Raw genomic sequence first — 15,538 nt, forward strand, 5'->3', positions numbered from 1 at the left:
TACAGAGGAGAAAGTGCTGGATGTCTTGAAATGGTTAAAGGTGGATAAATCCCCAGGACCTGATCAGGTGTACCTGAGAACTCTGTGGGAAGCTAGAGAATTGATTGCTGGGCGTCTTGCATCATCGATAGTCACAGGTGAGGTGCCGGAAGACTGGAGGTTGGCAAACATGTGCCACTGTGTTTAAGAAGGGCGGTAAGGACAAGCCAGGGAACTCTCGACCAGTGAGTGGGCAAGTTGTTGGAGGGAATCCTGAGCGACAAGATGTACATGTATTTGGAAATGCAAGGACTGATTCAGGATAGTCAACATGGCTTTGTGCGTAGGAAATCATGTCTCACAAACTTGATTGAGTTTTTTGAAGAAGTAACAAAGAAGATTGATGAGGGCAGAGCAGTACATGTGATCTATATGGACTTCAGTAAGGCGTTCGACAAGGATACCCATGGCAGACTGATTAGCAAGATTAGATCTCACGGAATACAGGGAGAACTAGCCATTTGTATACAGAATTGGCTCAAAGGTAGAAGACAGAGGGTGGTGGTGGAGAGTTGTTTTTCAGACTGGAAGCATGTGACCAATGGAGTGCCACAAGGATCGAAATGTTTTGGATGCGAGCATTTTGCATCTGCATTTTCCAGATGACTCCAAAATTGGAGGTGTAGTGGACAGCAAAGAGGGTTACCTCAGATTACAACAGGATCTGGACCAGAAGGGCCAATGGGCTGAGAAGTGGCAGATGGAGTTTAATTCACATAAATGCGAGGTGCTGCATTTTGGGAAAGCAAATCTTAGCAGGACTTATACACTTAATGGTAAGGTCCTGGGGAGTTTTGCTGAACATAGAGACCTTGGAATGCAAGTTCATAGTCCCAGGAAAGTGGAATCATAGGTAGATAGGATAGTGAAGAAGGCCTTTGGTATGCTTTCCTTTATTGGTCAGAGTATTGAGTACGGGTCACCTTATAGAGGTTTACAAAATTATGTGGGGCATGGATAGGATAAATAGATAAAGTCTTTTCCCTGGGGTCGGAGAGTCCAGAACTAGAGGGCATAGGTTTAGGGTGTGAGGGGAAAGATATAAAAGATACCGGAGGGGCAACCTTTTCACGCAGAGGGTGGTATGTGTATGGCATGAGCTACCAGAGGAAGTGGTGGAGGCTGGTACAATTGCAACATTTAAGAGGCATTTGGATGGGTATATGAATAGGAAGGGTTTGAAGGGATATTGGCCGGGTGCTGGCAGGTGGGACGAGTTTGGGTTGGGATAGCTGGTCGGCATGGACGGGTTGGACTGAAGGATCTGTTTCCATGCTGTACATCTCTATGACTCTGTGACTGTATGTCACTGAGGGATAGTATGTAGATAAGACTAGGAAGCAGCCAGGGACAAGTAGTTGAGGGGCACCAGACGTAACTCAGCAAGAGCAGAAAGGGAAGTCATTGCAGTTGATTCTCTGCCTACTGCTTTATAGAGAAGAATAGAACTATACAGTGGGGCCCCCTTCAGCTGGATGGAGAGGTGTTGGAGGAGGATGGAAGGGTCAACCATATAAAAAGTTGCAGATAGATTGAGAATGACAAAGAAGTCATGTCCTCTCCCTGTCAGGGTCACAAAAGATTTCATTTACAAATTGGTAAGAGCTATCTGTGGCAATAATAAAAAGCTTAAAAATGTGTTGCTGGAAAAGCGCAGCAGGTCTGGCAGCATCAAAGGAGAAGGAGAATCGATGTTTCGGGCGTAAGCCCTTCTTCAGGAATCTGAATTCCCGAAGAAGGGCTTATGCACGAAACATCGATTCTCCTTCTCCTTTGATGCTGCCTGACCTGCTGCGCTTTTCCAGCAACACATTTTTAAGCTCTGATCCCCAGCATCTGCAGTCCTCACTTTCTCCTCCGCAATAATAAAAACCCAACTAGGGGGATTTAAAAGTTGGCTTGAAGGAAGGAGAAGCATGGAGTTTGGGAGTCAACATATATTCATTAACTTTGAGCAGAGGTGGAAGTTGGAGATGAGATGTGATTTGCAAGGATTGTGAGGTTAAGTCTTTGTTATTTGCAAGGACTGATGACCACCAGTTTAAAGGAGAAGAGGACTGTATGTGAAGAAAAAAGCCATTAATGTTATCAGCTAACATGGGTGAAGTGTTGAATGAACAGTTTATTGAGAATAAACTTAAAAGTACTGGAGGTGTGTCAGATTGGACAAGGTGAGATTGGAGCAGCAAGGATGTGAACTCATGGCGAGGGTAGAAGGTGAGTTCAATGGATGTTTCTTCAGGTGGATTGCTGGAAGGGAGGGAAAGCACAGAAATAACCCAGAAGAAAAACAATAAAACTGGCAAATAGCACATATGTTTCCAAGTTGTTCTTCAAAATCGTGCTCCAGTATAACCAGCATGCTCATTTCAAAATATTACTGGTCTTTCCATCTGTGAATTAATTAGATGGTCTTGGTCTTATTGACAAAAAAGTCCAAAAAGTCTTCTGATTCGTCTTGTTCTATAATTGCAGGTGAAGTTAGAAGAGACTAGCGACAGGGTTTAAGTAAATAGTTTGTGATGAGAAAAAGTAGTCATAGGTTTTTTTTTTGCATTTCAGGGTGATCATGGAATAGTGAAGAGTTAACAGATGAGGGCAGGACTGGAGGCTGTGTTTGTGTGACCCAGCCAGATTTGGCAGGGAATTTTTAAACCATTTATACACCAGATCTGATACATTCGATGTGCCTCAGAATTAAGGAAATGGTGGGAACCTCGAGGTGATTGCTGGGCCCATTGCTGAGATATTTGTATCATCGATAGCCATGGGTGAGGTGTCAGAAGACTGGAGGTTGGCTGACGTGGTTCCACTGTTTAAGAAAGGTGGCAAGGAAAAGTCATGGAACTGTGGACCAGTGAGCTTGACATCAGTGGAGGGGATTCTGAGGAACAGGATTTTCATATGTTTGGAAAGAGAAGGACTGATTAGGCTTAGTCAACATAGTTTTTCTGCATTGGAAATCGTATCTCACCAACTTGATTTAGATTTTTGAAGAAGTGATGAAGAGGATTGATGAAGGCAGAGCACTGGGCATTTTCTAGCCCAGTAAGGCGGTCAATAAGGTTCTACATTTAGACTGGTTAACAAGGTTAGATGACTTGGATTATGGGGAGAACTAGCCATTTGGATACAAAGTCGGCTGGAAGGTAGGTGGTGATGGAGGATTGCTTTTTGGACTGGAGACCAGCAGTGTGCCACAGAGATCATGCTGGATCCACTGCTTTTTGTCATTTATATAAATGATTTGGATGTGAATATAGGAGGTATAGTTAGTAAATTTGTAGATGACACCAAAATTGGTGGTGGGTATGGGCAGCGAAGAAGGTTCCCTCAGAGTATAAAGGGATCTTGATCATATGGGCTGATGGGCTGAAGAGTGGCAGGTGGAGTTAAATTTGCATGAATGTGAGGTGCTATATTTTGTTAGGGCATATCAGGGAAGGTCTGTAATGATAAGGTCCGAGGGAGTGTGATCTTGATCATATGGGCTGATGGGCTGAAGAGTGGCAGGTGGAGTTAAATTTGCATGAATGTGAGGTGCTATATTTTGTCAGGGCATATCAGGGAAGGACTTAGGCCTGTAATGATAAGGTCCGAGGGAGTGTTGCTGAACAAAGAGAACTTAGAGTGTAGGTTTATAGTTCCCTGAAAGTGGAGTCACAGGTAGACAGGATAGTGAAGAGGTTGTTTGCTACACTTGCCTTTATTGGCCAGTACATTGAGTATAGGAATTGGGAGGTCATGTTGGGGCTATACAGGATATTGGTTAGGTCACTTTTGGAATACTGCATTCGATTAATCTCCTTGCTACAGGAATGATGTGAAACTTGAAAGGGTTCAGAAAAGATTTACAAGGACGCTGCCAAGGTTGTATATGGAATGAACTCGCAGAGGAGGTGGGAGAGGCTGGTATGATTATAACATTTAAAAGGTATCTGGATGGGTACATGAATAGGAAGGGTTTAGAGGGATATGGGCCAAATGTCAGCAAGTGGGACTCGATTAATTTAGGATGTTTGATCCACATGGAAGAGTTAAAGTGAAGGATCTGTTTCCATGCTGTACAACTATATGATTCTTTGACTCTGAGAAGTGAGCTGTAAAATGATAAGCCACAAAGGTAATAGAGACTCCTGGCTTTCTTGGGATTAGGGCATCAAAGTGCAGATGATGGTGTTGTTGAGTAAACCAGAATCTGTGGATATGTTAAGACAAGCAGAGGTAAACAAATTTAAATCTTGAAATGCAGTTCAAGGTGAATTGGGGCCTGACACATGGTAATGAAGGCATCTGTTACAGTACTTAAAATATAAAATAGTTGCGGAGCATTGAAACTGTCATTACTTACTTATAGATAGAGGTAATAATTTCCAGTTTCAGGTCTGTTAGACATCTCAGTTGTTAATTGCTTTTCAATTGAATATCACATTTTCCCCTTCTCCCTATCATGTGCCATACATAAGATGGACTGCGTTCATACATCTGCAGCTGATGTTCTTCACTCAGCTTGGTTTGTACTTTGTATGTTGTGTTGTATTCACCTTAAGTATTGAAAGATTTTCTGAATCAACACGGATACTTTTCCTTCAGAGTGCTGACACTAGACAATGAAATAAAATTACACAATAATTTGGATTTGCAGTTATCCTTGACCTGGTTGTTCTCTTACAGGATCTGAACTTCTTGGGAAATCCATTCGGGTTGCATTTGCGACAGTGGGTGCTTTTATTCCTTATGCAATCGGCTATATGGCCCTTCCTTTGGTTGCATACTTCATAAGAAGCTGGTCGACGTTGCTTTTCCTCCTGTCTCTCTCTGGCGTGCTGTACATTCCTTTGTGGTGGTAAGTAGGAATTTGAAACTTAACCTATATCATCAGTAAGTAAGAACTTTTATTGCCATTGCCTTTTGTCATTGATTCCTATTAAGAAGAAAATTTAGAGAGTACTTCTTGGATGAAGATTAGGATAGGGACAGTGAATTAAAGAGATGCAGTGATGGCTCCTTGACTGGAATGTGAGGAAGGGTCACCGGATCCGAAACATTAATTTTGATTTTTCTTCACAAATTCTGCCAAACCTGCTGAGCTTTTCCAGCAACCTCTGTTTTCATTTCTGATTTACATCATCCACAGTTCTTTCCATGTTTATGTGAGACTAAGTGTTCAGCGGAACCCTCTTTACCTTCACTGCACACAAAGTAATTGGATTGCAGTGTGTGTACTTCAACGCGAGGAGCATCTGAAATAAAGTGGGTGAACTGGCATCGTGGGTTGGTACCTGGGACTTCGATGTTGTGGCCATTACGGAGACATGGATAGAGCATGGACAGGAATGGCTGTTGCAGGATTCTGATGTTTCAGTAAGAACAGAAAAGATGGTAAAAGAGGGGGAGGTGTGGCATTGTTGATCAGGAACAATATTACAGTTGTAGAAAGGATGTTTGGGGACTCGTTAACTGAGGTAGTATGGGCTGAGGTTAGAAACAGGAAAGGAGAAGTCATCATGCTGGGAGTTTTCTAAAGGCCTCTGAATAGTCCCAGAGATATAGAGGAAAAGATAGCAAAGATGATTCTCGATAGGAGTGAGAGAGACAGGGTAGTTGTCCTGGGGGACTTCAACTATCTAAATATTGACTGGGACCACTACAGTACGAGTACTATAGCAAGGAACAGCTACTGCACGTCCTTTATAAGTGTGTACCTGTCAGGCAGGGAGGAAGTAGTTGAGCGAGGGAGCTGTGGTTTACTAAAGAAGTTGAATCTTTTGTCAAGAGGAAGAAAGAGGCTACGTTAGGGTGAGACCTGAGGCTCAGTTTGGGCACTTGAGAGTTACAAGTTAGCCAGGAAAGACCAAAAGAGAGAGCTAGGAACAGCCAGGTGGGGACATGAGAAGTTGTTGGCGGATAGGATCAGGGTTAACCCTAAGGCTTTCCATAGGTATGTCAGGAATAAAAGAATGACGAGAGTTAAATTAGGGCCAATCAAGGATAATAGTGGGAAGTTGTGTGTGGAGTCAGAGGAGATAGGGGAAGCACTAAATAAATATTTTTCGGCAGTGTTCACTATAGAAAATGAAAATGTTGGCGAGGAAGGTACAGAGATACTTGCATCTAGACTACAATGAGGATTGGGAGATGACGGTGTTGCACTGGGGTATACAAAATTAAAAATCACACAACCTCAGGTTACAGACCAACTGCACCACGTACATGCACACTAAGAACAAAAAAACTGGAGAAACTTGGCATTTTCATCAGGAGTAGCAAAACGCAACATGGCACCACAGTGGATCACATTATCACTGAGGGGAAGTCAATTGTCAACTTCGACTGGAAGAGATTGAAGTCCTGAGCAGGTCTCAATTTCTGGCCCACCACCAAAATGGACCCCATGGTTCTTGCAGCAGACACGGAGGAATTCATCAAAAGAGTGAGACTCCGGGAATTAGATTAGATTACTTTCAGTGCAGAAACAGGCCCTTCGGCCCAACAAGTCCACACCAACCCGCTGAAGCGCAACCCACCCCCTACATTTACCCCTTCACCTAACACTACGGGCAATTTAGCATGGCCAATTCACCTAACCTGTACATTTTTGGATTGTGGGAGGAAACCAGAGCACCCAGAGGAAACTCACACAGACACGGGGAGAATGTGCAAACTCCACACAGAGTCTCTTTGAGGCGGGAATTGAACCTGGGTCTCTGGCGCTGCGAGGCAGCAGTGCTAACCACTGTGCCACCGTGCCGCCCACTCATTCTTTCAGGATGATTCCAGTGATCCCAATGAGCCCACTGACAAACCAAAACAGTCAACACAGGGATCCATAGAGGAACGACCAAAGAAAGAGTCAACTTGGACCCCACTGGAGGGCCGCTGCCCTGGCTTGACATGTACGCTCAAATCCCCGGAAATATGTCAATGCCAGATTCATCAGCCACATTCACAAGATAGAGCTAAACGTCACCCGATCACAGCGCAATGCCATCCATGCTCTCAAAACCAATCACAACATTGTTATTAAACCAGCAGATAAAGGAGGAGCCATTGTCATTCAAAGTAGAACAGATGACTGCAAGGAAGTGTACCGACAACTGAACAACCAGGAGCATTACAGGCAACTACTGGCCAATCTGACCAAAGAACACACCCGTGAACTAAACACGTTGATCAGGACTTTAGATCCAGTCCTTCAGAGTTCCCCACGCATCCTCATCCCATGTAGTTCTCGCATAGGCGACTTCTACTGCCTTCTGAAGATGCACAAAGCCAATACACCAGGATGTCCCATCGTGTAAGGCAATGGGACCCTGTGTGACAACATCTCTGGCTATGTCAAAAACATCTTGACACCCATTGTGCAGAGGATCCCCAGTTTCTATCGCGACACTACGGATTTCTTACAGAAACTCAGCACCCACGGACCAGTGGAACCGGGAACATTCCTCGTCACAATGGACGTTTCCACACTCTACACCAGCATCCCCCACAATGTTGGCATCGTGGCAACAGCCTCAGTACTCAACACCAACAACTGCCAATCTCCAAATACCGTCCTACAACTCATTTGCTTTATCCTCGATCGCAACGTCTTCACCTTTGACAACCAGTTCTTCATCCAGGCAAATGGAACAGCCATGGGGACCAAATTTGCACCCCAATGTTCCAACATTTTCATGCACAAGTTTGAAAAAGACTTCTTCTCTATGCAGGACCTCCAACCAACACTATACACCAGGTACATTGACGACATTTTCTTCCTCTGGACCCATGGCGAGGAGTCACTGATAAAACTACACAGTGATATCAACAAGTTTCATCCCACCGTCAAACTCACCATGGACTACTCTCTGTCTGTCTCTTGGACATGTACATCTCCATCAAGGATGGTCACCTCAGCACTTCACTCTGCCACACACCCACGGATAACCTCACAATGCTACACTTCTCCAGGTTCCACCCAAAACATAGTAAAACAGCCATCCGCTATGGACAAGCCCTACACATACCCAAGATGTGTTCAGATGAGGAGGAACATGACAGGCACCTGGAAGTACTCAGGGTTGCCCTCACAAGAACGGGATATGATGCTCAACTCATCAACCACAGCAAGGAACTGCAATGACCTCCTCAGGAGACAGACACAAGCTGCAACCAACATGGTACCCTTCATTGTCCAGTACTTCCCAGGAGCTGAAAAACTATGCCATGTTCTTCGCAACCTGCAACACATTATCGATGAGGAAGAGCACCTCGCCAAGACCTTCCCCACACCTCCACTGCTCGCCTTTAAACAACCACCAAACCTCAAACAGATCATTGTTCATAGCAAACTGCCCGGCTTTCAGGACAACTTCATACAACCCTGTCACGGTAGGCGCTGCAAGACGTGTCAGAGTGTGGACGTGGACACCACCATTACATGTGGGGACACCTCCCACCGTGTGTGTGTGACAGGTACTCATGCGACTCAGCCAACGTTGTCTGTCTCATACGCTGCAGGCATGGATGCCCGGAGGCATGATACATTGGGGAAACTGAGCAGAGGCTACGGCAATGGATGAATGGCACCACACAACAATCAACAAACAGGAGTGTTCCCTCCCACTTCAGCGGAGAACACTTGAGCGGTTCAGGACATTCGACCTCGGACCTTCGGGTGACCATCCTCCAGGTGACCATCCTCCAAAGTGGACTTCGGGATAGGCAGCAGCGAAAAGTGGCCGAGCAGAGGCTGATAGCTAAGTTCGGTACCCATAGGGAGGGCCTCAACCGGGACCTTGGATTCATGTCACATTATGGGTGACCCCATTGCACTATACACACACACACACACACGCGCACAGACACTCCTAAACACATGCACTTGTATACACACACGCTTCGGGTGACCATCCTCCAAGGTGGACTTCGGGATAGGCAGCAGCGAAAAGTGGCCGAGCAGAGGCTGATAGCTAAGTTTGGTACCCATAGGGAGGGCCTCAACCGGGACCTTGGGTTCATGTCACATTATAGGTGACCCCATTGCACTATACACACACACACGCACAGACGCTCCTAAACACATGCACTTGTATACGCACACGCACTCATATACACACACACACGCGCACTTGTACACATACACACAGGCACTCGTACACGCACACACACACACACAGACACACCCAGAGGCAATCCTACAGACACACACAATCACACATGTGCCCTCTCACAGATGTAGATCCCTTTACACACACACATGCACACACACACATGCACTCTCACTACACCCCTCCCCATACACACAACCACATGCACACATACATACACATCTAAGTTTGTGGGGTGAATTTGTACTTGCAGAGTTACAATGTACTTTGCTCAAAAACTGCATGAATCCATGTAAGATTCTGTTAATTCATTTTTTAGATTAGAATCAGTCTAAAACATTATGGCACAGGCAGTAGCACACAGAGGTGCTATACCCAATACATTATCTGGGCTGACACCAGTTGTTAAAGTTCACTTGAGAATGTAACTTTTAAAAAAAGTTTTGCAATTTACATATGAAAGAAGGGAAACTATCATGGTCATTCTAACAGATGAGAGACGTAATAACAATCAAGGTATTTTTCAATGTATAATTTCAGTTACATCACACTGTAAATTTTTGCGATAAATTCTGTTTTACAATCATGTACTCCACAACCACCTGATGAAGGAGCAGCGCTCCGAAAGCTAGTGCTTCCAATTAAACCTGTTGGACTACAATGAGGAGGTGGTTTTTCGTTGAGAATATTGCCCAGGTAGAAATCGATTCCAACAACATGATTCTGAGATAAAGTCCATCAAAACAGGCTCAAGGTTTGGTAATCACATTCAACACTTCAACAAAGAATCTTTTTTGAATCCTAAGTGGCAGACAGTGTGAATACATTTATTGGAAAGTTAGAATTTAAAACAAGAGAGATGCAGCAAGCTTGTTTTACTCAGCCAGAATTGACACCTGGGCACTTGCACTCCATTCTGCCATTCAACAATTATAGCTGATCTTCTACAATCCACTCCACTTTTCTGCAGTAGCACCATATCAACTGATATCCTTAATATCAAAAAAATCTGTCAATCTTATTTTCAATGACTGTGTTTCCAAAGCCACCTGAGGTAGAGCTTTTGAATTGTTCAAAATGCTTAGACTGAAGAAATTTCACCTGATCCACTGTCCTGGAAAGGTCATTCCTTATTCTTATACTGTGACCCCTAGTTCTTGACTTCCCAGCCAAAGAAAGCGTCTACCTTTTTAATTGCTTTAATTTTTATATGTCTCAGTGGGATCACTCATTATTCTTCCAAACTCTGTGGAATTTATCTCCTTATGAGGCAATCTCCTCATCCCAAAAAGGGGTCTAATGGGTCTTCTCTGCACATCCCCTCAGACAAGAATCTTCCTTAAACATGGAGACCAACTCTGTAAGTTGTGACATCAAGTCGTTATATACATTTATAGTAAATATATAGGAGAAAGTAGGGACTGCAGATGCTGGAGATCAGAGTCGCAAGTGTTGTGCTGGAAAAGCACAGCAGGTCAGGCAGCATCCGAAGAGCAGGAGAATCGATGTTTCGGGCATAAGCCCTTCATCAGGAATTCTATACTCGATATTAAATATATACTTTGGTATATCAATGAAACAGATTCTTATGGAATCATACCAGAAAACTAGTCACCATCTTGTGAGAAAACAAGAAATTACTTACTGTTTGATACTTCTCGGACACAGAATGATTGCTCTTGTCCAAAACCACTTCCTGTCATTACATCCAAGATGTTGGACTTTACTCTCAAAGTTCTTTGCTTTCCTCCAGGTTTTCTTTCCATCCAAAACTTAGAATCATAGAATTCCTACAGTGTGGATATAGGCCATTCAGCCCAACATCCCACTCTATCCCTGTAATCCGGCATTTCCCATGGCCAATCAATCTAACCTACACATCTTTGGACTATGGAGGGAAACTGGAGCATCTGGAGGAAACCCATGCAGAATGTGTAAATTCCACACATTTGCCTGAGGCTGGGATTAAACCCAGGCTCCTGGCATTGTGAGTCCTGTGCCATTGCCTCTTATATGTTGATAATGATTCTTAAGGAGTACTTTAATATTAGTAGTAGCTGGTCAAATCTTTTGTATGACATTCATATTCTTTATTTAAAACAAAATGCTTTTAATTCCAGGTTTATTCCTGAATCTCCACGCTGGTTGCTGATAAACAGCAGGATAAAGGAAGCTGAAGGACTACTCCGACGTGCTGCCAAGAAAAATGGTATCACTCCTCCAGATGTTCTCTTCAGCGATCTTGAGGTATTGATATATAGTATAATATTTATTTACTGTTTGTTAATTCAACTATTTAATATCTGTCTGCTTTTTATTGTCAATTTTTTTCACATTACTCCTTCTGTTCTTAAAGTCAGAGTCCGCGTAGTGAGTGCTATCAGCTTATTTGACCATCAAGAATATCACAACAAGCCTAATTCAATCTTTACCAAAAGTAAAGGTTCACTTTCCAACAGGATTCATCATGTGGTAATGAGACATGAGCATCCTTAGGTTCTGAAGACAACAGTAGTACAATAAAATGTTCAAATTAGAGACCAAATATGGTTTATATGGCTTGTTACCATTTTCTTTATTGTTTTCATGAAGGCCAATTGTCCTGTCTGAACTGCAATTTGATCACAGCCATGGGATTGAACTGTGTACATATACAGTGGATAAAATTGTTGGCCCAGTGGAGAACATTTGTCTTCAGTTAAAAGGATTTAGGGAGAGGTCACTTCTGCATCTTTCCATCTGTTCATAAAGACATGCATTACATTACAGTACGCCAAATAAGTATTTGATTGTTTATATATGCTCCCAGATAAATTCTCACTACTTTCTTGAGTCTGTTTATCTATCTACATTATATTGATGAAGTATACACCATCCAACTAATAGAAACAAGTTTTATTGTATGCAGTAGTGAAAAAATAGAAATGTCTGTCAGTCTGGTGAACTTCAAGAAACCACAAGTGGCACTGTTTGGATTCTGCATGATGTTATATATAATCTAAATTAATCTAATATTAAATCATTTCCAGTCAAATATTAGGCAGAACAACTTCTAACAATGAAATTACTTTTTATAGTGAATCCTCCATATCCTGGGGCTCCATGAATAGAAACTTAGATTAGTTGTATTAGTTGTATAAATATTGTGGCTGAAAGAGCAGGTCAGAGGCTGAGAATTCTGTGGTGGGCAACTCATCACCTGACATTCCAAAACCTGTCTACCAAGGCATAAGTAATAGGTTGTGATGGAGTTACCTTAATGAGTACAGTTCCAACAATACTATGAAACTTGATACTGTTGAGGACAAAGAAATGTACTTGACTAACCTCTCACCCACTAATTAAAAATTCATTCCTTCAGCCATTAGGACACAGTAGCAGCATTATGAACCACCTAAAGATGCCCAGCATCAACTTGCCAAGACTTCTTGAACCAGAGGTTAAAAACTGATGACCTCAGGCCAAACACATGAAAATGTATGAGGCCACTCATTTGGAGCATGATCCAACCCTGCTAGTTATCACTCTATCAATCAACTCTTGATCATCAGCTAATTGCTAGAAAGGGTTTTCAACAGTACTACCAAGTAGTACTTGCTCAGGAATAACTTGCTGTCAAGGCCACCAGACTCTTGAATTTATTGCAGCCTTGGTCCAAACATAGACATAAAAGCTGAAATCCAGAGGTGGGATAAAAATGACTGCCTTTTGAATTCTGAGTTTGATATCAGTGGGAATGAGAGGGGAAAATTTCTCGAATTTGAATCAAATCTAGCACAGAGGGAGAGGTTGTATTTGTTGGAGGTCAATCATCTCAGTCCAAGGCATCATAACAGGAGCTCTGATGAAGAGTCATCTGAACTCAAAATGTTAGCTTGCTGTCTTTCCAAGAATGCTGCCTGACTCACTATCCTGAAGAAGGGTTACTCCTGAAACGTCGACTTCTCCACCTCCTGATACTGCCTGGCTTGCTGTGTTCTTCCAGCCTCTTGCCTGTCTACTTTGGATTCCAGTATCTGCAGTTTTTTTGTCTCTAACCGCAGAGATTTCCAGCATTTTTTGTTTTCAGTGCACATTCCAGTATCTGCAGCAATTTGCTCCTGCATCATAACAGGAGTTCCTCCGAATAGATATTTTCTGATTAACGTGTTCAGCCATGTTATTACACACTTCTGGAGCAGGTGGGAATTGAACCCAGGCCCCCTGGCTCAGAGGCAGGGACGCAGCCGTGACACCAGAAGAGCCAATATGATTTCTTCACAATTATGTCCTTGCCCCAACCATCTTCATTCAATTCCTTCATCAGTGAACTACCCTCCATCATTGGAAGTAGGGGTGATCACTGATGTTTGTACAATGATTAGCTCCATTTGCTACTCCTCAGATATTGAAGCAAACCATGTCCATATGTAGCAAGACCTAGACAACGTCAAGCTTGGACTGATAAATGGCAATATTATTTATGCCACATATTATTTGTGCCTCACAAGTACAAGACAATAACTGTTTCCAAATGGACAGAATCTAACCACTGTTCCTTGATGTTCAATGGCTTTACCATTGCTCAATTGTGAGAGTTACTTTGACCTGAAACTGAACTGAACCAACCATATAAATACAGTTGCTACAAGAGCAGGTCAGTGACTAAGAATTCTGTGGCAGTCAATACACGTCCTGACGCCACAATATCTTGCCATCTTGCCTTTCAGTAAAAATATTGTCACTCCCTTTCTAACAGTACTGTGAGTGTCCCTAAATGCTAAGGACTCTCGTAAATCATGAAGGCAGCTCACCACCATCTCTTCCGGGACAATAAAGGATGGAAGATCCCATGAATGTTTTTTAAATTGCCAGTTCTGGAGAGGAGCTATATTGGAATCAAAACATTAACTTTGTTTCATTCTCCACTGATGCTGCCAGACCTGTTTGAGTTTCTCCAGCATTTTCCATTTTTATGTTATATTTTGCAAATTACTGGTCCTTGAATGTCACGAGGTCAAAATCCTAGAATACTCAGCTCCTTTTTCTCTCTACCAATAGGACAATTTTATACAAAGTCTGCCATAGGATATGGCTGTCACAGATTAGGTCAACATTTCTTGCCCAACCCATACTGCCCTTGGTGTGGTGTACCTATACCAAATAGTTGGCAACAGGTCAAGAAGGTGTTTCACTGCCACCTTCTCAAGGGGAAGTAGGAATGCTAGACTTGCCATAATACCCTTTTCCCAAGAACAAATCAAATCAACATGAAATATTATAATGTCACATGCTGTTGAGCTACAGATCCATTCATTACTCTTTTGTCTCTTCAATGATTTTGGACCAACACCATAGATGATCATATCACAGTATTTTCTGAATATGCATACAGTTTCCAAAGTGTACCTGTTTTTGTACCTAAATGAAGATCAAACACATACAACATGGTTCCGCATGGGGGTTTTATTCTGTTCATACCTAGTCCCACTTCTCTTATCTTCAGATGGTGCATGATCAGGGGCGGAGGAGAGAACGAAGCTGCAAATGTCAGAGTATACACTGAACTGTTTTCAAATGACCTTTCTGGATCAGTTATCCCTAGTGTGAATGAATTGAAATAAATATCACAATGGATACTTTCTAATAATGAGCAATGATACTAAATCCTTTGTTTTCTTTCCAGCTCGAAGACATGAAGGCTAAAAGTAAACAAACTCATTCAATTATTCACTTGTTTAAAACTCGTAATATCCGAGCCATCACTCTCATAAACTTGCTAATTTGGTGAGTATTTGATCAGGAGGGTGTCTATGATGTTTGCTGTATTGAGGAATGATCCTGTGAGTCGCACTCTGCTGCTCTTTTCACATATCATCTGCAATTGTTTCTCCTTTGGATTATTGTTCAATTCCATTTTGAAGGCTAGACTCAGATCTGTGTGCACCAATCCATCGTTCATTGTCTTCCAAATTCTAACCACTCTTTGTAAAGTTTTTTCCCTCCTCTGGCTTTGGGTTTGTTTGCCAATCTTATTTCTGCCTTCTGGTAATCAATGTCTAGAGTTTGATTTTGTCCTGTACTTTGGGTTGGTGGATGGAAGGAATGGGTCTTAATGCATGTTCAGCATACTAGCCCTGGCTTTTGTATTCTGTGCTCAAAACATTGATTTGCCCTTGTTTTATGAGTTGGAGGTCGTGATTCACAAACAAGCCATGCAGCCATGGAGGGGATTAGTGTGCAAATTTAGTGACTTTGTGATGTTTTCTTATTTGAATGATTGTAGCGTTTTGCTGAGCATGACCAGTGCTGCAAACGTTCAACAGAGGATCGAGTCATTCCAGTTAACCTGCAATTTTTATAGGTAACCTGCCTAATTTAAAAAGGAGTTGCACTGAATGTACAGAAGCTGCTGTGGACTGTAA

General features: G+C 42.6%; 1 protein-coding gene across 1 annotated transcript in view; it reads left to right on the forward strand.

Moving 5' to 3' along the window:
* LOC122556566 (solute carrier family 22 member 5-like) overlaps nucleotides 1-15,538 on the forward strand; it is a 113,575-nt gene that overhangs the window by 57,975 nt on the left and 40,062 nt on the right. Inside the window, exons 4-6 of the mRNA XM_043703379.1 lie at nucleotides 4,714-4,885; nucleotides 11,255-11,381; nucleotides 14,800-14,900. Of these exons, the coding sequence (XP_043559314.1) occupies nucleotides 4,714-4,885; nucleotides 11,255-11,381; nucleotides 14,800-14,900 (400 nt within the window). The remainder of the gene's footprint in view (nucleotides 1-4,713; nucleotides 4,886-11,254; nucleotides 11,382-14,799; nucleotides 14,901-15,538) is intronic.

Source organism: Chiloscyllium plagiosum, chromosome 14 (assembly GCF_004010195.1).
Source record: "Chiloscyllium plagiosum isolate BGI_BamShark_2017 chromosome 14, ASM401019v2, whole genome shotgun sequence".
In the NCBI taxonomy this organism is placed as follows: Eukaryota; Metazoa; Chordata; class Chondrichthyes; order Orectolobiformes; family Hemiscylliidae; genus Chiloscyllium; species Chiloscyllium plagiosum.